This window comes from Geotrypetes seraphini, chromosome 5 (assembly GCF_902459505.1).
Source record: "Geotrypetes seraphini chromosome 5, aGeoSer1.1, whole genome shotgun sequence".
Lineage (NCBI taxonomy): Eukaryota > Metazoa > Chordata > Amphibia > Gymnophiona > Dermophiidae > Geotrypetes > Geotrypetes seraphini.
Genome location: NC_047088.1, coordinates 213,366,987 through 213,389,247, shown reverse-complemented (window position 1 = coordinate 213,389,247; position 22,261 = coordinate 213,366,987). Strand labels below are relative to the sequence as shown.

At 42.6% G+C, this 22,261-nt stretch overlaps 1 protein-coding gene across 5 annotated transcripts in view; it reads right to left on the bottom strand.

Moving 5' to 3' along the window:
* The window catches only part of RBMS1 (RNA binding motif single stranded interacting protein 1), a 457,592-nt gene that overhangs the window by 33,805 nt on the left and 401,526 nt on the right, over window positions 1-22,261 (bottom strand). For all 5 annotated transcript variants that reach the window (XM_033944639.1, XM_033944640.1, XM_033944641.1 and 2 more), the window contains exons 10-11: window positions 4,243-4,293; window positions 2,886-2,996 (exon numbers count right to left, since the gene is read on the bottom strand). In XM_033944639.1, coding sequence (XP_033800530.1) covers window positions 2,886-2,996; window positions 4,243-4,293 — 162 coding nt within the window. The remainder of the gene's footprint in view (window positions 1-2,885; window positions 2,997-4,242; window positions 4,294-22,261) is intronic.

Genomic DNA, 22,261 nt, shown 5'->3' with positions numbered 1-22,261 from the left:
TTTATTGATTTTCTGTATGGATATTATTTGATTGTGCATTGTAAACTCCTTAATTGTTTACCTCCAACGGCATAGAACATGAATATAATGGAGGAATAGGGGCTAGTGAAAAGGAGGGGAGGACATTTTGGGGGCAGGGTGGAAGACTGAGAATGAATATGACATCTGGGGAGGAAGGGGATAACAGAGCTCCAGGCAGTAAGGCTTTTCTTTGGTCCCTATCTCTACAAAAGTATATTTTAAGGGAAAACAGATGATATAGAAAATAAATTCATCCGATGGAGTGAAAGAAAAAGGAAAAAGGGAGAGAGAGCTTTTGGTTTAAATGCAGTAGGTCAGTTCTGCTTCTTGAGGAGTATAGTTATCAACATGGACCACTTTTAATATGAATTATTTTACCACTAACTTGTAGTATGTTTACGATTATTTAGATATGATAAACTGCCATCTCTGTCTTTGCAGTTCACAGCAGAGTACAAAACAAATATAACCCCCTCCCCTCCTTTTACAAAACCGTGGTGCATTTTTTAGCGCCAACCAAGGTGGTAACATCTTCGACGCTCATAGAATTCCTGTGAGTGCCGGAGCTGTTACCGCCGTGGCTGGCGCTAAAAAAGGCGCTTTAGCTTTGTAAAAAGGGGGGGGGGGGGAATTAGAAAATAATCTTAGAAATGAATGGCATTAATATGATAGGAAAGCTATCAATTCACTTCGAGAAGGCAGAAAGAGGACAGTCATAATCGTAGGGAGTAAGTGCATGCAAATAGATCTCATGCATATTCATTGGGGGAAATCCTGAAAACCTGACTGGGTTGCGGCCCTCGAGGACTGAGGGTTGCCCATGCCCGACTTAAATGAAGAGCTTTATAAGTGAGATATAAGATTTTAATGCAAGCATACAAGTCAATGAGGAGCAGTAGAGCTTTGCCAATAGCGGAGAGGCAGGATCTGATTTCTGGGCAGTATGTATAGACACACTGCTGTATTTTATAGTGAATGAAGGTGGTGCAGCTGAATTTTTGTGATGCCAGAATAGATGACATTACAGTAATGAAGTCTAGAAATCAAACATGCATGGATCAATATATGTAATGGAGAAAAATCCAGGAGATTTTGAATAGCATAAAGACGTAATGACTGAAATCATATTTAACAACCTGAGAAATTTGGTTTTCGAACTTAAGCTTGGAATCAAAAACAATACCTAAATACCGGAAAGAATCAACAGTGAATACTGGCAAATTGAGACAACATGGGATAAGAGTAGTACAGGTCCCATTTTATGCAATATAATCTAAACGGTAACCCATATTGATAACTTCCCTGATGCTTATCTGATGCATATCAAATTGGTGCAACCTCTTTAGCATGTTAGAGATATAGGGCTAAGCTGTAGACTGGTGCTTCACAAACCTGCCCTGGGAGACCACTAGACAGTTGGATTTTTGAGATATCAAATGGAGGTCTCTCACACGCATATTTATTGTGGAGATAGGGAAAGGAATTGGGACTTATATACTGCCTTTTTGTAGTTTTACAACCACACTCAAACCAGTTTACATACAGGTACTTCAAATATTTTCCCTATCTGTCCCGGTGGGCTCGCAATCTATCTTATGTACCTGGGGCAGTGGAGGATTAAGTGACTTGCCCAGGGTCACAGGGAGCAACTCAGGGTTTGAACCCACAACCTCAGGGCACTGAAGCTGTAGCTCTAACCACTGCGCCACACCCCCCTACAAAATTATAAAGACATATAATATCATCTAGGACCCACCAGACACACGTGCTTTTGAGAGAAATCTTCATAAAATTATTATTTTTTTTTTTAAAGGTTCCAGATAAACCAGCAGTATATTGCTTAAACACCCCCTACACCCCCCAAAAAATGATGATGGTCCTCAGGATTCATCAATCATTAAATTGTCCTTCCACAGGGCTGCTACTAAAATGGTCTGTGGTCTTTGTCATAAAGCATAAGGGAGAAAGATATCAGTATGTATACTTTGGAAGAAAGATGGGAGAGAGAAGATAGAGACTTTTAAATACCTCCATAGCATAAATGTATAGGAGACAAGTCTCTTTCAACTAAAAGGAGCTTTGGAATGAGGCAGCACAGGGTAAAGGTGAAAGAGATCTGACTGAGGAGTAACCTAAGGAAATACTTATTTATAGAAAAGGTAATGAACTGACCTCCCTGTTGAGGTGGTAGACATTAAGACTGTATCTGAATTCAAGGAAGCTAGGGACAAGTACATAGAATCTTTAAAGACGATGAAGGGACAGTAGATGCTATGACTTGGCAGCCTGGAATGTATGGCTTTTATCTGCCTTCATTTTCTCTGCTTCTATTCTTCTTGTTCAGAAAAAAGTGAGGCAGGAGCCCAATTCTTAAAACACAATGCAGAGTGTTTGAACACCAGATCCTGTAGAGACTAGCTGTCAGGTTTTTCTACATAATCCCCCCTCAACTCAAACTTATTGCCTCCATCTAATGCCCCTTGCCGCCAGACATCAAATTCAAAGACAGTAAACATGCTTTGCAACACTAGAGCATGTGGGATGTCAGAGAAATAGGAGACCCAAAAGACAATGACCTAAAAATACAGAATTTTCGACCAGAATGCTCAGACATTGTTGTCTTTATACATTATATTCCGGGTAGAACTAATTTCACATTCAGTTGACCTATTTTCTTCAACGTGCAGTATAATTCACATATCATTTATCCTATTTGGCAATATTTTCATTAGGGGCAAATGACATCTTTATTAATTTACCTTAAATGAAAACCATAGAGTGCATTTTTCTGCAAGTCAAACAGCTCTATTTTATATAGTAAACAGACATCCTTTTGCAAGCAGTCAGTATAAATTGCCACCTACCGTTCCAGTACTGCCTAATGAAAGATGACTCATTTGCTGTGTCAAAGGGCTGATCATGGATGTAGGCTGTAGTGACATGGTATGGTCCATAGAGGGAGTTAATACGGCCCCCTAAAAGAATAAAAAAAGCAATTTAAGAGCTTAAGCTAGTTGAAATTGATAGCCTGTCAATGCATATAAATGTCATTCTCGAAAACAAAAAATCTAATCAATCTTATCAAAAAATCAACAGGGAGAAAATGTATTATAAATACAATACGAAGTGTGCTATAGTATACTGAAAACTGAAATGGGATCTCAGACTCAGAGCACTTGAAGACTGTATTCAAGCTTTTGATTACACAGGAACAGTTCACCTGGATCTAAACTCCAAACTGTCAATCACTGGATCCCAATCTAAACATGAAAATATAAGCTGGTGTTAAATTCACTGGTGACACCAATTAACGGGCTCCATTACTAAACTGTGCTAAGACATGGGCCTAGCATGCCTTTATGTAGGTCTTTCCCATCGGCTTAAGCCCATACCTTGCATGGCCATTAAAAAGTCTTTTTTTTTGCATTTGTTTCTTTTATGACCGATGCACTAATTTTACTATTAGCGGGTGGTAATGTTAACTCACGCTAATTTGTACATACTAACTGGTTACTGCTTCCTTGCTCACTCATTACCCATTTTCTGCCCCTAACACAAGACGAAAGAAGAAACTTGCCTCAATATGTGTCCTCCCAGCTGGCTTGGACTGATACCATTGATTTTTCTCATCTGCAGGTTCCTGATGAAGGGACGCTGAGCTCCCGAAACCGGGCTTGGTTGAACCTGAACCTGGTATCCAGGGGTGTATTGACTACCTTTCCCCTGTTTTTGCTGCACAACTTATGAAGACTACTTGAAGCTAAGTCCATTGCTATTTTGGGGGGGAGTTGGCTGGGGGGTTCTCAGAGTAGTCTCAACGATTGATTTCTCCTGTGTTTATCTAGTTTTTTCACTGTGGTTTGATGCACATTTTGATTTAAGGCACACATAGGAGGTACCCGATGATGGTGTGCGGATGGGGGTATGGTTGCCTCCACCTTGTTGTGTGAAGCATTGGAGAAATTCTTCCTTCGCTGATCCCTCACACTGAGGGTACCCAATTACACCAATTAATTATTTATCATTGTATGTTATTTGCATTTGTGTTGATATCCACAGGGGCTCTTGTCTTTGAGTCACCACTCTCAGAACCTTGTGACTTGTTCTGCCTTGTTGTAAGTTTCAATATGTGACGAACACATCAGAATAAAGGCAAGCGAGATGTCGAATTCCACCAACAGTTACATTTATTAATGATAAACGACACAATGTCATACTTACTGGGTGCTGCATGATATATGGTTGAGACTGCATCCAAGAAGGACTTTGCACCTAGAAAAAGATGAAAAGTTTAAAATCTCTGGAAAATGACTGGGTGCCTCATCTTTTTTCCCCCCATCATTGCAAATGATGAGGGGTCTTTTACTAAGGCGAACTAGCAGATTTAATATGTGCTAAATGCTAACGTGTCCATAGAATATAATGGGTGTGTTAGCATTTAACGTGGGATAAATTGGCTTTCGTGCCTTAGTAAAAGACCCCTTATATAAACAAAAAATATAATTGTAACAAAAGCAGTTCACACTGACTTTTACCGTATTTCAGATTCCCTTCTCACTTGTGAAATCTAAATTATTAGTTTTACTGAAACTATGGGAGCACTGTGCAAGAAAAACCTCTTCGAATCCTTTTCCTAGTATACAGGATAACACTGGGCAAGACCATTATAAGTAAAAAAAAAAAAAAAAAAAAAAAAGTGCTGTAATCACTTTGGGCTTACTGCACTAAGCTGGAATTTGTGGCTTCCTGCACTAAGCTGAATCTTAACTTGGGTTTGACTCTAACTTCAAGATTGGGGCGATCAATTGAAAGTAAAAATTATTATTGACTCATAAACATATGGGGGTAATTTTTCAAACTGTCCAAGTGGGGGCAAAATTTACACAGATATCATATTAAAAATTGCAATGTCAACTAGGATATCACCTCTGTGGGACAACATTTCAGAAAACCAGAATGCTGATTTTATGGTGAGACTATTAAAAGGAGATTTTAAGGCAATCTAGGAACGCAAGACCTTTGAGATCAAAATGATAAAGCATTTTGAAACCCACCAGACAGGATATAAAGACATTGGTTTTCTCTCGCATTACTACTATTAATTATTTCTTTAGAAAACATAAATTGTACTGCACTGACACCTTCATATCACCCTTCTTTATCTCCCTGTCTCCCTCCCCTCCCTCTTCCAATAAGACTGTCATTTAAATACTTTGATGTTTTACTCTTATATAATGATAGCCATCTTCATTTGCATATCTCTGATCTGAAGAAGGATTACCTTTGAAAGCTAATCTAGTTAGTCCAATAAAAAAGGTATCATCTGATTTCTTTTTGTTTTGGTTTATTTCTACATATTATCTCAAAGCAAAAGAATGCATGCATTTTTACTTTGAAACTTGCCATGTGTACAAATCTTACGGTACATTTTTTTCAAGCAGCACAGAATACTTGTTGGGAGCAAAGTGATTTTAGCACTTGTACAACTACAATGGCACTCTTCACTGGATTCTGATTGAGTGTGTATTCAATTTAAGATCCATAATCTGCTATATAAAAAGTCTTAAGAAATGAGGCCCAGATTTTATAGACCTTCCACAACTTTGTGGTCCGAGGATCATTGGTTACTTGATATGCCAACTTTCCAATAAGTTTATTTGAAGACAACCCATTCTTGGGTAATTTCAGTAGCAGGCCTTGTTTTATGGAAGGCTGGCATCTGTTGTGACCACCTTGGGATTAGAGATTGCCTTGGGAACCCCCTTGGCCAGGTTGGAGGTCTGAAGCCACCATGCCATAATGTATCTGTCTGGCATCATCCAAGAGAGATGGCAACAGTAATGCTATGACACGGTGGACCACCAACTGAGCAGAGATGCATGATGAAGTCTCATTTATTTAGTTAATTCATTTTCTATCCCATTGTCCCCAAAGAGCTCAGAATGGGTTGCAGGTTAAATATACATAATTTCAATACAGGTTTACGAAACAAATTTTTTGTCCTAACTTGACACATATTAATATACTTAATATACAGTTTATTGGTATGGGCTCTTGCCTATGGATCACTTCCAAAGTTGCTTGCCACTGACCCAAGAACCTGAGTATAATGCCAAATCCTAGGACTGCACTGTAGCAGAAACTGTCAGATCTGGTGCTGGAGTTTCTGCATCCTGAGCTTTGAAGGAAGACCTTTCCCTATTTGGTGTCGAAGAGTATTCTCAGATACCTCTAGAACTATGAAGATAGCCTGTCTACTATCCTGAAAGGATGATGACCAAATCAATCAATCATCAAGATGGCCCTCACATCAGAAGTTTCTGTGTTTTGTGATTCAGGCCCACCAATTCCAGTTTTGGGCATGCACTTTAGCTTGGTCACTGTTCCCAGGACCTTTTCCAAGGTTATGGTCAAGGTGGCAGCCTATCCACTTAGAAGCAGGAGGGAGAAGTTGAGTGGCAGCAGGAACATCAGCAGAAGAACCATCCTGACCCTGTTTTAATATAAAGGGCTGATGCATTAACAGCACAAATTCAGGAGAGAAAAAGGCTGCAGAGGCCCCATATGCCCTAGGCTGAGAAACAAATGATGAAATGATGGCTTCTTCCTAAGGAGACAATGAAGAAAGCTCTACTGTGTACCTCGCCCCTGATTCCAAGATGCTAATGTTTTTGAGATTTCTTGAGGAGGACCAAGGGCAGCAGGAGAAGAGGAGGATGCCTGAGAAATCAGCTTTGGAGGCTCACATTAGAAGATCCATTCCCTGAGTCAACCATGGATTTAAGCTGCTTCTAGCTCAACTTACATGAACACTTCCTCTTTGCTGAGCAATGTGACTGACAGTGTGAGCAGGCTTAACTGTTTCAATGGGCGCTTCCAAGGACCTGGTTTGTTAGGAGGGATGCAGAGCCAAACAACCAGTGGGATGGGAGAGGCACAATGCAGAGGCACTAAAAAATCAACTCCCTGTGGTAGGGTAAAACAAGAGGGCTTCCTCTTCTACCAGTTAAACAGATACTGTAGGCAGACTTACCAGAGGCTTGCCGTTAGCTCCCCCTCCTCCTCCCCCCTCCCCCCCATTAAGTGCTTTCCACGAAGCCAATCACTCCTTCCATAGCAAACTGCTGTGCAAACTTTCTTTTACTTTATTTTGTTGTTGTAGTAGGGATAGGATGGAGTGGAGAGACAAAAGGCAGAGATATCAGAGATAGGTAGGGGAGAGGAACAGTGACCTCTAGATATGAATCCCCAGAAGAGAAGAAAAATTCCCCAAGCTCATCTGGAAGCCAGTTGGCCAACTAGACCAGGAGCACTTCTGTAACAAATAGGAGCTATGAAGCACTTTTTCGACCATTTGCTGGAGATAGAAAATACTGAATAGTGGAAGCTAGCTACAGGTCTTCAAGAGCATACTACAATTCTGAATTCTCTATCTCCATCTGCTGGTCATATCTGCTTTTCTGGAATAGTCTAGGACAGGGTTAGGCAATTCCGGTCCTTGAGAGCTGGAGCCAGGTCAGGTTTTCAGGATCTCCACCATTAATATGTATGAGATGGATTTGCATGCACTGCCTCCTTTTTTTTTTTTTTTTTTTTTTTTTTTTGAAGTTTAAGATTTTATTGAACAAAATGAAAACAGTACACAGGCAGCATGCCAACAGCAAAAGTACATCGCCCATATGATACAACAGAACCCCCCCCCACCCCCCCCACCGAGTGATACAATATAGGCCTAAAACAAAGGAAGATGAAAAAGAAAATAAGAAAAATTTCAAAGTAAACCTCGCCAGGAGCTATAACGAGACCACTGACGATGAAACGTTCCACAGGAATCATTATTTAAAGCAGTCAATTTGGACATCAAGTAAATTTGGTCAATCTTATGTAACAGTTCAGTACGAGAAGGCAAAGAGTCACGCTTCCAATATGTAGCCACTAAAATTCTGGCTGCCGTAGCAACCAGGGCCACAAAATGATTCTGATCCACATCCAAACTCCCCAAAGGATAGTTAAGTAAAAATATTTCCATACGCAATAGAATGGGTAAGTGTAACACATCAATCAGCAGTCGTTGAACCATCTTCCAAAAAGGTACAATCTTAACACAATCCCACCATACATGCCCAAAGGAGCCCAGACACCCACAATTACGCCAGCATTGCCCATCCCCACAGTGATAAAAACGGTGCACCTTTTCTGGCGTAAGGTACCACTGAAATAGCATCTTATACCCCTGCTCCACTAAGGGAGATGCTAAGGAGACTCTCAGCAGTGTACCATAAAGACAGTCCCATTGTCGATACTCCAAGGCCCTCCCCAGCAAGAGTTCCCAACGATGTTCATATGTGTGGGCCTGTGGCCTAGTGTATAAAAGAGCTCTATAGAGACGTGAAATAAGGCCCACCCCAGATCCCATCCTAAAAACTTGTAGAAAAGCAGAGTCTGCCCCTTCCCACTCAGGGATCACCCTCTTCACCATAAAATCTCGAAGTTGGACATAGGCGAAAAAATCAGTCGAGGGGAGGTCATATATAGATTGCAAGGCAGCAAAGGGTACCAGTTGACCACCCACTACCAGCTGACCTAGGACCCTAAGACCCTCCATTTCCCAACGCCGAAAAATCCCAGTATCTTTAGCAGGCAGAAAATCAGGGGCAAATCTAATGGGAGTAGCATAAAAATAGCGCTGACGTGGGAACCAAGCTCGTCGAACCCGGCTCCACGCATGCAAAGTACATTTCATCCCATAAGATGTCCCAATCTGCAGATCCCGAAGGATATCAAAAGACAGCCAGGGCACTGCTGCCAAAGGGTAGGTAGGTTGTAAGGCCTGTTCTAGAAAGACCCAGCGCTGTGAGGGATATGCCCAATGAAACAGTCCTTGCAGTTGAGATGCATAGTAATATGTAGAAAAATCAGGAACACCCATTCCCCCGTGTAACCTGTCCCAGTACATACGTTCCCTCCGCACCCTAGGGGGTTTACGTGTCCAGATATAAGCAAAGGCCCGCCGTTGTAGCCTAAGCAAGAACCGTTTAGGAATTGAGAGAGGTAGGCAGGAGAACAGATACAAAAAGCGAGGCAGCACATTCATACGCAAAGCACTAATCCTACCCATCCAAGACAATCTCAATCCCTCCCATCGATCCAGATCAGCAAATACAGTTCGTAGCAACGGAGGGTAATTCAATTCAAAAAGGTCAGAAAGTCTTCGAGAGATACGCACACCAAGGTATTTAATGGATTTAGCCGCCCATCGAAACGAAAACATAGCACGTAAGTCCGTTACCAACAAGTCCGGAAGGGAAACGTTAAGCAATTCAGATTTTTCAATATTAATTTTAAAGCCAGCCACCACACCAAACATAGTCAAAACACGAAGCACCGCCGTCAAAGAATGATGTGGGTGGGTCAAGGTAAACAAAATATCATCAGCATACAATAAAATTTTATGCTCTTCACCACCCACCACAATTCCTTGAATATCAGCATTCGCACGTATAGTAGCTGCTAAAGGTTCCATAACCAACGCGAAAATCAGTGGTGACAAAGGGCACCCTTGCCTAGTTCCTCTACGAATCATAAAATTAGCAGTATATCTTCCATTAACTCTTAAACAAGCCTCCGGGGCAGCATATAATAAAGTCACCCAATGTAGAAAAGCACCCGAAATGCCCATCTTCTTCAAAGCTGCTAACATAAACGGCCAATAAACCCTATCAAAGGCTTTTTCAGCGTCAACTGATAACAGGACAGCTGGAACAGAATCTTGATGGGCCACTCCAATAAGATCTAACACTCTTCGGATATTATCACCAGGTTGCCTCCCTGAGATAAAGCCACATTGATCTCCATGAACTAGGTAAGGCAGAAAACGTTGCAACCGGACTGCCAAAATACGGGTAAACAGCTTATAATCAACTCCTAACAATGAGATAGGGCGGTAAGACCCACAAAGGAGGGGATCTCTCCCAGGTTTAAGAAGAAGAGAGACCGCTGCCTGACGAAACGAATACGGCAAACAATCCCCCTCCAAAAAAGAATTAAACAATCTAGTCAGAGGGTTGACTATATGGGCCTCCATTTTCTTATAAAACAGGGGCGAAAAGCCATCTACACCCGGTGCCTTGGATGCGGCCAGATGACGTATAGCTGCCACTACCTCAGCGGGTTGAATAGGGGAAGAGAGCCACTCCGCATCAACTTCCGCCAAACAAGGCAAGGTGACGTTAGATAGAAAAGCATCTATCTCCCCCTCCGTGGCTTCAATTTCCGGAGTGTACAGAGTCCGGTAGAAGGATAAAAAAGCCTGATGGATGTCCCCATCATCTGCACAAAGCTGACCCGAATCATTACGAATCCGAGTTATGGAATGTTGTGCTTGAGTTTGCTTGATCTGTGCAGCTAACAAGCGACCTGCCCTACCACCCCATTCAAAAAACCGTTGTTTCCGCCTCTGCAGGGCCCAAGCCATGCCCTCTAAATCAAGTTCTTGTAAATCCCTCCGGCACTCCGTCAGCGCTACCCCCCCAGCCACCGACGGGGCTCTCTTGTGAGCATTCTCTAGGCGTCGAAGGCGGGACACTAGTTCTAATCTGCGAGCCACTCGACATTGATTTCTGTACGACCCCCTCGAGATACAACAACCCCGAAGGGTAGCTTTAAAACTTTCCCATAGAATTGCAACATTAATGCCAGCTATGTCGTTGAAAACAAAAAATTCCTTGACATCAGTCTCTAATAGAGTCAAGGTATTGGGATCTTTCAACAAAGAGTCATTCATACGCCACAAGCGACGGCCGCCTCTAACCTGTCCAACCTGTAACTCCAGAGTCAAGGGAGCATGATCTGACCACACCCGGGGCTCAATACTGGAGGCCAGGGCTCGAGGCAGAGCAATACGAGGCAGCATCCACATATCAATTCTAGTATATGAATCATGTTTCGATGAATAAAATGTGTAATCTCACGTGCCTGGATGTAAATAACGCCACACATCTATCAAGTCATGCCTACGCAGGAAGCGCAGCAAAGCTTTTCTGTCGCTTCTAGCGTAGCGGATGGAAGAATTTGAATTATCCTCCTGAGGATAGCAAGTAAGGTTAAAATCTCCACCCACAAGGAGTGTACCTTCTACATGATCTAACAGCACACGTTCTAACAACGTAAAGAAGGCCCCCTGACCAGCGTTTGGGGCATAGACATTCAGCAAACTATACAAGGTGCCATCCAACTCAGCCTTGACCAATATGTAGCGGCCCTCAACATCCCGCACCACCTCTCTCAATACCACCTGGACACGTTTATGAATTAAGATGCCCACCCCCTGGGTCTTTTTCCGGACCTTATTAGAAGAAAGGAAAACGTGTGGGTAGCTATGGTGTGTAAGCAATTTCTCATAGTGAGATTGAAAATGGGTCTCCTGAATAAATCCAACCGCACTATTCAGGCGGCTCATTTCTTTAAATAACAAGCGTCGTTTTTGTGGAGAATTCAGACCATGTACATTATAAGATAGCAAAGTAAGTTTATCCATTTGTACCAGAGAAGAAAAAGCACTTCATTACCAAATCAACAATTTGTTCCAAAGCAGCCAATTCAACCAACCCCTGCAATCGTAACCTTAAGAGAAACATTATACAAACACACTTCCATACAATCATACAAGAAAGCACTCGGTCACTACTTTTCCCAGCACCAACACCCCCCCCCTCCCCCCAACCCCCCAACAATACCCCACATGGTCCAGCCACCAAAGCACCTGGAAACCACGGTACAGGAAGTGTAGAGAAACAGTTCACAAAGGGACCCCCAGAACAAGCCCTATAAACAATCTTCGCGACAGAAGCCACTCAGCAAAGAGAAGAAAAAACAGACACAGCACAAAATTTCAAAAGCACATTGCACAAAGACAAATGTTCAAGTGGATGAGGATGTGGCCGCTTCTAAAGGGCGACGAGCTGCAGCCGACCTAGCCACTCTCTGCCATCCCAACCCTCTTCCTGATTTGGGCACAGGTGACCTCTGAGGAAGTGGAGCCATTTCTGAAGCTGCCATCAAACCTGCTTCCACCATTCGAGCCTGAACATCCGCCACAGTTATTGCAGTGTAGGTCTTGCTTGCATGTGTAAAAGCCAGTCCGATAGGATAAATCCATCTATATCGAACACTGTGCTCCTGCAGTATACGGGTACAGTCTCTATACGTGCGACGGCGGGCCAGGGTTGCTGGAGCTATATCAGGATAGACATCAATGTCCGCTTCTTCCCATTTAACAGTTCCCCCAGAGCGCCGCACCGCCCTAAGCACATGTTCTTTATCCATATAGCGATGGAAACAGGCCACAACATCACGAGGACGGTTCACATCACGAGGGCCAGGGATGCGATGAGCCCTATCCAGCAATGGTTTCCCCACCTCCACAGGTAAACCAGCGGATTCCAGTGCCTGTATGCATATATGATCAATCACCTCCATGCAGCGAGAGTCAGAAACAGTGTCAGGCACACCCCGAAAGCGAAGGTTGCACCGTCTGGAGCGATTCTCCAGATCTTCCATCTTTAGGGTGCTCGCATCAGCCTTTTCCTCTAGCGCTGCAATTCTGCCTCTCAAGTGTGTTAATTCGGAGCCATGTGCCTCCACAGCAGTCTCCGTCTCTCCCACTCGATTCCCGATTTCACCCACCTCACGTTTTAGCTCAGCAACAACAGCGTGGATATCAGCTCGAACTGCAGAGATTTCAGATTTTAATTCCTGGAACCAGCCACGCATCTCCAGCTGTAAAGTTGGCAACGTTGCATCGACATGTGAGCCCTCCGCAGCCGCGGTCGGATCGGGCGCCATTTTTGAGCTAGGCTTAGGAGGCCCATTCGGGATCGGTGAAGAAAATGCTTTTATGTCGGTTTGTTTTTTTCGCGTCGTCATCGAGATTCAGCAAAGCAGCTATACAATCGAATTGAAGGTAATAAACAGTGCAGGCACGCGAAATCGCGCGAAGATAGCCAGAATCAGCACGGGGGTCCGCGGAGCTATCTCTCTAGGCTGCCATCAGCCACGATGACGTCACTTCCTCCCATGCACTGCCTCCTTGAGATGCAAATCTATCTCATGCATATTTATTGTGGATATCCTGAAAACCTGACCTGGCTCTGGCTCTCGAGGACCGGAATTGCCCACCCCTGGTCTAGAATAACAAGGAATGACCTTTGAAAGAGTAGGCTAGAAATATATTTAAACCCCCCCCCAAAAAAAAAAACAACAACAAACAGACAGTCATTTGCACCTTTTATCTGCAGGTAGAGTTTTGTTGAAAAAGTTGATAACACCATCTAAGAGTGGACTTGTCATTCCTTGATCCTAGGAATGTCTCTTATTTGTGTAGCTTAAAGTATATACAATGGGCACATGCACTTTTGGCTTTATTAAGGTAGAGCAATTTTCAGACAACAATTAACAAGGGTAAAATGCTTTTGATCAGATCCACTCTAACTGAAAGTCTACAAATTATTTATAGAATTGGCTCTATTACCAATGTATACTCAAAACTGAATCATTTAGCTCCGATAAAGAATAAAATAAGGGTTAGGGAGGTGCCTATACTCGGAAAATGCCCTTTGCCTACAAGTTGGTTCACTTAAACCAGATGTCAATCGTTAGACCATAATATGTCCTGGAAGCCATTACACTGACAGCTGACACAGAGAAAGTCTGGCTCCCAAAGTTATGCATTTAATTGTTTGAATAGACTTCAGCATGACTCAGAAAGAGGACAAGCATATGCAAGTATATTTGTATGAGAGGGGCTAACAGAAATGTGAAGTTCTCCAAAGTGCCACAATTCTGGTGCCACTTTCAGCTGGTTGAATTTTAGAACATCACAATTTATTTATTTAAAAAATTTCTATACTGCTTAAGGACTAAATGGTTCACATGATATTACATACATAAGTTTGTAAAACAAAATAAAAACACGTAAACAAATCCTCGGAGAATCAGCAATAGAAAAATCAATGCCAAAAAAGGCCTATACAAACAATTATGAGCAGGTTCTCAGAAGCCAGCAGTCATGAGGAATCAATAACTAGAAAAGGGCATTTACAAACAATTGTGTTTTAAGTAATTTCCTAAATGTGCCTTTTACACCACATTTCCGTATTTGACTCATAAGTGAGTTCCACAGTTTAACCCCTGCACAACAAAAGGTCATTGCGCTGGTCTCAACATATTTTGGATTAACATTTGCCTTTAATAAGGCTGAATTCTCAGAGCGCAGTGATCTATTTGATAGATAGTCATCTTACTCTTAAATAGTTCAGGTATAGTACTGTACAGGAATTGGTGACAAATCATCACTGCTTTGCACTGAACTCTGAAAGCAACTGGCAGCCAGTGAAATTATTGGAGAAAGGGTGTGATGTGAACATATTTCGACGTTCCCGTTATCAATCTGACTGCTGCATTTTGCTAACATCCCTGGAATCAGTGCTCTAAAAATGTATCGCTCCATGGTGCGACCTCACCTTCACTATTGTGTTCAGTTCTGGTCTCCTTATCTCAAAAAAGATATAGCGGCACTAGAAAAAGTTCAAAGAAGAGCGACCAAGATGATAGAGGGGATGGAGCTCCTCTCGTATGAGGAAAGACTAAAAAGGGTAGGGCTCTTCAGCTTGGAAAAGAGACGGCTAAGGGGAGATATGATTGAAGTCTACAAATTCTGAGTGGTATAGAACGGGTACAAATGGATTGATTTTTTACTGCATCAAGATTTACAAAGGCTAGGGGACACTCAATGAAGTTAAAGAGTAATACTTTTAAAAACCAATAGGAGGAAATTTTTTTTTCACTCAGAGAATAGTTAAGCTCTGGAACACGTTGCCAGAGGATGTGGTAAGAACAGTTAATGTAGCTGGTTTTAAAAAAGGTTTGGACAAATTCCTGGAGGAAAAGTCCATAGTCTGCTGTTGAGACAGACATGGGACGGTAGCATGGAATGCTGCTACTATTTGGAGTTTTGCCAGGTACTTGTGACTTGGATTGGCCTCTGCGAAGATGGGATACTGTGCTAATTGGACCATTGGTCTGACCCAGTAAGGCTATTCTTATGTTCTTAAGCTTTCTTTTATTATTATTTTTTAAGAGATGCAACAATCATAATTTATTTTCAAAATATCATTGACATCTATGCTATTAATTCTAGGCACAAAAATATTGGTTTTTGATCTGGTCAGAGGAGAAAAAAATTACTTGATGTTTCATTATCTTATGTTGTAGTTTTATTGTTCATAACTTCATAAACTTTGAAAATGCAGGTTTACAATTGTGATCTGCAATGAACCATGGAATGAGCAGAATATAAATATTTGAAATAAAATCATTAGGAATTGATGTACAGCTTTCCCAGAATGTTTTCAATCCATTCCATCGTGTTCTCTTCAAACGCCACACTACTTTGGTGAAAAAAATATTTCTCAATAATGCCTGAACAATATTTTCTCACACAACTGTTTGGGATGGAACCAGAATGAATCAAAATGCTGAGGAAGACAGTGTGAAATACAGTGCGTTGAGCTGCACAGATGGCCCATGAATAACCTACGCCTGACTATACACAGCATTCTTTATTTTACAAAATTCAATACGGGTAATTAAACTGATGCTCTATGACAAATAAGCAATACTTCAACACAAGAATCATTTTAAGAATTCATTTAACCTTTATGTTAATGTTGCATGGAATGATACAGTCTATTATAACTTTGCTTCAGTTTGCAAAGCAAAAACAGAAGGCGCTTTTAAAAAAACACCTTAGAGAAATACATAAGAACATAAGCAATGCCTCCGCTGGGTCAGACCTGAGGTCCATCGTGCCCAGCAATCCGCTCACACGGCGGCCCGACAGGTCCAGCACCTGTGCAGTAATCCTCTATTTATACCCTTCTATCCTCTTTTCCAGCAGGAAATTGTCCAATCCTTTCTTAAACCTCAGTACCGTACTCTGCCCTATTACGTCCTCTGGAAGCGCATTCCAGGTGTCCACCACACGTTGGGTAAAGAAGAACTTCCTAGCATTTGTTTTGAATCTGTCCCCTTTCAACTTTTCCGAATGCCCTCTTGTTCTTTCATTTTTTGAAAGTTTGAAGAATCTGTCCCTCTCTACTCTCTCTATGCCCTTCATGATCTTGTAAGTCTCTATCATATCCCCTCTAAGTCTCCTCTTCTCCAGGGAAAAGAGACCCAGTTTCTCCAGTCTCTCAGCGTATGAAAGGTTTTCCATCCCTTTTATCAGATGTGTCGCTCTCCTCTGAACCCTCTCAAGTAGCGCCATATCCTTCTTAATGTACGGCGACCAATATTGGAAGCAGTATTCCAGATGCAGGCGCACCATTGCCCGATACAACGGCAGGATAACTTCTTTCGTTCTGGTTGTAATATCCTTCTTGATTATACCTAGCATTCTATTCACTCTCTTAGCGGCCACTGCGCACTGTGCTGTCGGCTTAATTGTCATGTCCACCATTACCCCCAAGTCCCTTTCTTGAGTACTCTCATTCAATAACATCCCTCCCATCGTACAGTTGTACCTCGGGTTTCTGCTTCCCACATGCAAAACTTTACATTTCTCAACGTTGAACTTCATCTGTTATCTCGTCGCCCATTTCCCTAGTTTGTTCAAGTCCCTTTGCAATTCTTCGCAGTCCTCTTTAGTCCGAGCTCCACTAAATAGTTTGGTGTCGTCCGCAAATTTTATTATCTCACACTTTGTCCCTGTTTCTAGATCATTTATGAATATATTAAATAGCAGCAGCCCGAGCACTGAGCCCTGCGGAACACCACTCGTGACCCTCCTCCAGTCAGAGTAGTGGCCCTTCACCCCTAACCTCTGTTTCCTACCCGCCAACCAGTTTCTGATCCATCTATGTACGTTTCCGTCCACCCCATGGTTCTTCAGTTTCCAGAGAAGACATTCATGAGGCACCTTGTCAAAGGCTTTTTGGAAATCTAGGTAGATGATGTCATACTAGCTTAATCTATCTATTATGATAATCAGGCTCTCCCTGTAAAGACAGTAGGGGCTGTACTAAGACAGGAAAGGGTGTGATCAAAGTCAGGAAAGGGTGTGATCAAAGTGGTTAGAAAATTGAGTCAGATTCTGAGACACAAATCAAACTCACTGCTTCTCTGTAGGATGGTAAGCAAATTGTTTTATCTCCCTTGTGCTTAATTTTGCTCAAATGGAACAACTATGGGACCTGTAAGTAGACACCAGTAAGCCCCACTGTTGGTAAGTGATGTTGGCTGAACACTCATCCTGTGAAAGCAAGTTAGTTATGAACAGCAAAACCAGAATTTTCGTAGAAGAATGAGCTTTACTTGGGCTTGCACAAAAATGTTCAGCATTATTTGAAGTAGGACTAGGCATTGACTTAATATTCTACAAGTAGGCATCCTTGCACACCTCTGAAGTATGAGCATGAGAGTAAGTAGAAAGGTTGGATTTAGTTAATTCTGCTCACCTTGCCACTAGCTAAACATATTTGTACGATTTCTTTGCCCCCTCTACCCCACACATATCCCTGAAGTTGTTGAACTGTGACTTCTGCAAATTTTAAAGATTAAAATGGTATTTAAGAGAGTTGGGCTATTGCTGTAAAGGAGTCAAATGAATTGGTTAGGAGAGTGAGTGATTTCTTAGAAGAATACCATTTCCCTAATGAAAGTGAATTGAGTATAAGATACTGTACATCTAGGGCTTAATTTTATAAGATTTACAGGGAAGCCATCCAATTATTCCCTATTTCAAATTGCTCAGTTTAGCTAAGAGTCTTGGTAACAATATAGCTGCAAAACTTCTGGAACCGGATGCATCTTTGGATTTTGCACAATCTGGGTTTTGTGCTGGTTTGAGCATGGAAACAGTACGTATTAGATGTCATGAAGAGATCTTTGGCCCAGTGCAAGCAGGTTTCTGGTCCATTTTAATCTAAATGCAATATTTGATATTATTTCGTCATGTTATTCTGCCGGCTTGGAAAGGCTAGGGTAAGAGAACCTATTTGAGGCTCTCAAATGGATTCATTCATTTTTGACAGAAGAGTTTTGATTGGATTCTGTGCTTTTGGGGTGCATTCTGTAACATATGACACCACTCTTACCTATGTTATTTTAAATATTTATTTCTGTCAAATAGCAGACATCGTTAAGCCTTACATATATTCAATTTTTTGCTCCAGTTCATTCTGCTTTTTCAGAGGATTAGAGGATATTGAAAGCTCTCTATCTCAGCTGGCAAAGTGGTTAGCCTGTAGCCAAATTAATTTTAAATATCGAGGAGACTGAAAGTTTACGGGTCAGCAGATCCCTAAGCCAACCGATCTGAAAATTTCAGTTGGATTGGTTCTTTCTTAGAGCTCATGATGAAGGAACGAGCTTTGGGGTGCAACCAGATTCCAAACTAACTCTGGATACTTGAATATTTGTACTGATCAGCCAAGCATGGCTTGTACAGCATACAAGCAGTTGTGGCCCTTTCTCTGCCCACAGGATTTTAGAACTGTGATGCAGATAGTAGTCTTAAATCAGTTGGACTACTGCAATGCAATCCATGCTAGTCTGCTTAAACAGTTTTCAAGTAAACTACCATGAGTGTAGAATATAGCAGATGAATGAAGTGATAAATAGGAATGGGTCTCTCCAGTTTTAAAAGCTCTTTACTAGTTACCGATTGATTTGTAGAAGAATGGAATGTTGCTACTTTTGGGGGTTTTGCCAGGTACTAGTGACCTGGATTGGCTATCATGAGGAAGAGCTATTGGGCTAGATCAGCGGTCTCAAACATGCGGCCCACGGGCCGCATGTGGCTCTCCAGGTTTTATTTGCGGCCCACGGTCTGGATACGATCAACAGCATTTCTCTTCCCCTTTCCCTTCCTTTTGGAGCAGCAGCGCGTGTTGCTGGCTCGCTCCGTTCAAAGCCGCGGGTTGGCGGCTCCTCACGCTATCCACTCCTGCATCGGAAGCCTCTTTGACGTCACAACATCAGAGAGGCTTCAGACGCAGGCGTGGATCTCGCAAGGAGCCGCCACCCACGGCTTTGAATGGAACAAGCCGGCCAGACACGCTGCTGCTCCACAAGGAAGAGAACGGAAGGTGAGGGGAAAGAGAAATGCTTCTGCTACATAGGAAAGGGGGACCCTAGGGAAATGCTGCTGCTGCTGTACAGGGAGAGGGAGGGAAAGGGGAAGAGAAATGCCTGTCCTGCACAGTAAAGGGGGAAGGGAAATGCTGCTTCTGTTGCTGCTGCACTCAATTGGGGAAAGAGAGGGAAGGAAGGAGAAGGGAGAGGAGAGGAACAAGAGAAGAAGCCAAGTTCATGGGAGGGAGGGAAGGAAAGGAGATATCAGACCATGGAGGGGGAGGGAGAGATGCCATGGCATGGGGGAAGGGAAGGAGACAGATGCCAGACCAGGGGAAAGGAAGGAAGGAGGGAGGGAGAGAAAGGAATGAAAGAGATCCCAGACCATGGAAATAGAACGGAAGAAGAGAGAGATAGGAAGAGAAGGTAAGACATGGAAACGTAGAATTTGAAAAGAAAGCAGAAAAATTGAACATTAAGTTAATGCCAAAGATGAAGGCAGAAAGTGAAGACGGAGAGAAAAACAGTCAAAGGACAAGAAGGCCCTGGAAACATAGTTGAAAGCACAGAAAAATAAAGTCACCAGACAACAAAGGTAGGGAAAATGATTTTATTTTCAATATAGTGATTGAAATGTGCCAGTTTTGAGAAGAAAAGATATTAAACTTTAAATGTGAGAGCTGCAGAAAAAATAGAATACTTGGAGGGCCGCAGAAAAAATAGTTAATGTCTTATTAAAGAAATGACAATTTTGCATGAGGTAAAACTCTTTATAGTTTATATATCTTTCCTTTTAACTGCTAAATTGTCATTTCTTTAATAAGACATTAACTATTTTTTCTGTGGCCCTCCAAGTACCTACAAATCCAAAATGTGGCCCCGCAAAGGGTTTGAGTTTGAGACCACTGGGCTAGATGGACCATTGGTCTGACCCAGTAAGGCTATTCTTATGTTCTTATGTTGTGAGCTGAGTTTCAGTTATCTTTCATAGTTTTTTTTTTTTGTCTTACCAAGGAATAGATGTTCTCTACTCAGAGGATTGAAAGCCTATTGATCAATAAGGCCGCAAAATAATGTTTCTTCATAATAATCTCTGGGTTTTAGAACAGTCTAACTCAGGCATTAAGGGTCATTTCAAACTGCTCATATTTCTAATAGCATTTATTTGAAAAAAGACAGATGTCCAAAAGACTGCATTAACCAGCACTTGCATGTCTAACTAGTCAAAACATCCAGTGGGCATTCTCAAAACAGACTTTCTAGATGTCTTTCTGGTTGTTTTGTTGTTTCCAGTACGTTCAAATCTTAAGGGGACATGTTAGAGGTGTGTTTTGGATGGGCTTAGGACTTAGACAGTCGTTGGGCACAATCAAACCTTTAACAAAAGGTCCTGGGCTTTTTAAAGATTTTTGAAGCTAAACCTGTTTTAACATCTAAATGCTAAAAAGGTGCCCAAACTGACCAGATGACTACTGGAAGAATTAAGGCATGACCCCCCCTTACTCCCCTCCAGTGGTCACTGACCCTTTCCCAACACCCAAAGATGTTAAAAAAAACTCAGTACATTCTAGCCCAGGGGTGGGCAAACTTTTTGACTCGTGGGCCACAATGGGTTCTTAAATTTGCCTGAGGAGTTGGGTGACCCCAAGGGGGGGGGGGGGGGAGCGCTGTCGTGCGACTGGGTTCTGATGCGCCGCAGAATGATGATGGCAAGAGAAAGGGCTAAGGCAGAAAGAACCTCCCCAAAGGGCAGACTGTTGTCTCTGATTTCTGCTTTCATCTTCTTTTCACTCTCTTCTTTCCAGCGCCTGCCTTGTCTCTTCAATCCACCATCTGCCCCTTCCATCCACTGTGTGCCCCCCTCCCCCTTCCATATGGTATCTGCCTTCTTTCTATGCCCCTCTCCCCTTTCCATCCAGCCTGCGCCCCCCTCTCTCCTTTTTTCATGATTCATTCCAGCTTCACTGCTCTCATTTTTATCTGTCCTACACCAGATCTTCAAGATTAATAAGTAGACAAAGACTAATTCACAATACACTCTAACCAAAATCCAGTGAGGTGGATTCTATTGACTGCGGGGTGTCAGATTGACCATATCAGCAGGTCTGTCAATTCCTCATTCATCCCCTTCAGACAGTATTTTTTATATCTTTTTTTTATATGCTTTTTATATGAGTATATTTTTGAACTTTCATTTTTAGCGTTTTTTCATAATAAATAGTGATAAGAACAATATTAAAGGTGACTTAGCTTATTTCTGTGAGTATATAAGTCATACTGGTTTGAAGTTTTTTTCTCCGATGTTATACATAGAACACTCCCCTCTGCCAACGCGTTTCGCCAGTCTTTCTCAAGGCATGGGGTTCTGATGCATAAAATGTACCTAGTTTGCGTATCAGCGGCATCGAAAAGAAGATCTAGCATCTTTGTCCCTCTCTCCTTATTTCTCTGCTGACCCCGTTCCTAGCATCAATCGCTCTCTACTTTCTCATTCCTTTGTCTCTCCCCTTTTCCTCATCTGATCTCTCCATTCCACCCTGACCCCTTCCCCTCCTCTAATCTCCCTGCCAGCTGTTTCCTTCCTTCTTTCCTCCTCCCCTGTCCATAAGTACCCCTTCTCTCTTCCCTCCTCCCCCTATCCAACAGTAATTCTCTTCCCTTTCTCTCCTCCCCTCCCAGCAGCATCTCTCCTTCTCCTTCCCTCCAGGTCCAGTAGCAGCTCTCCCTTTATTTTCCTTAGTCCAGCAGCTTCCCCGCCAACCCTCCCCTCCCGGTGCAGTAGCAGCTCTCCCTTTATTTTCCACAGTCAATCAGCTTCCCAGCCCCCTTCCGGTCCAGTAGCAGCTCTCCCTTTATTTTTCTTAGTCCAGCAGTTTCCCAGCCCCCTTCCGGTCCAGTAGCAGCTCTCCCTTTATTTTTCTTAGTCCAGCAGCTTCACAGCCCTCAACCCTCCCCTCCCCTCTCAGTAGTTGCCTGGACTAGCAGTGCTGGTGCTTTGCACGTTGGCCCCACTGTGCAGGAGAAGAACCAGGGAGCAGTTCCTCTAAAGTGCTGCAGCTCACGCCTGCCACAAGTGCTTCATCTGCTCGGGCGCAAGGCCCCCTCTCAG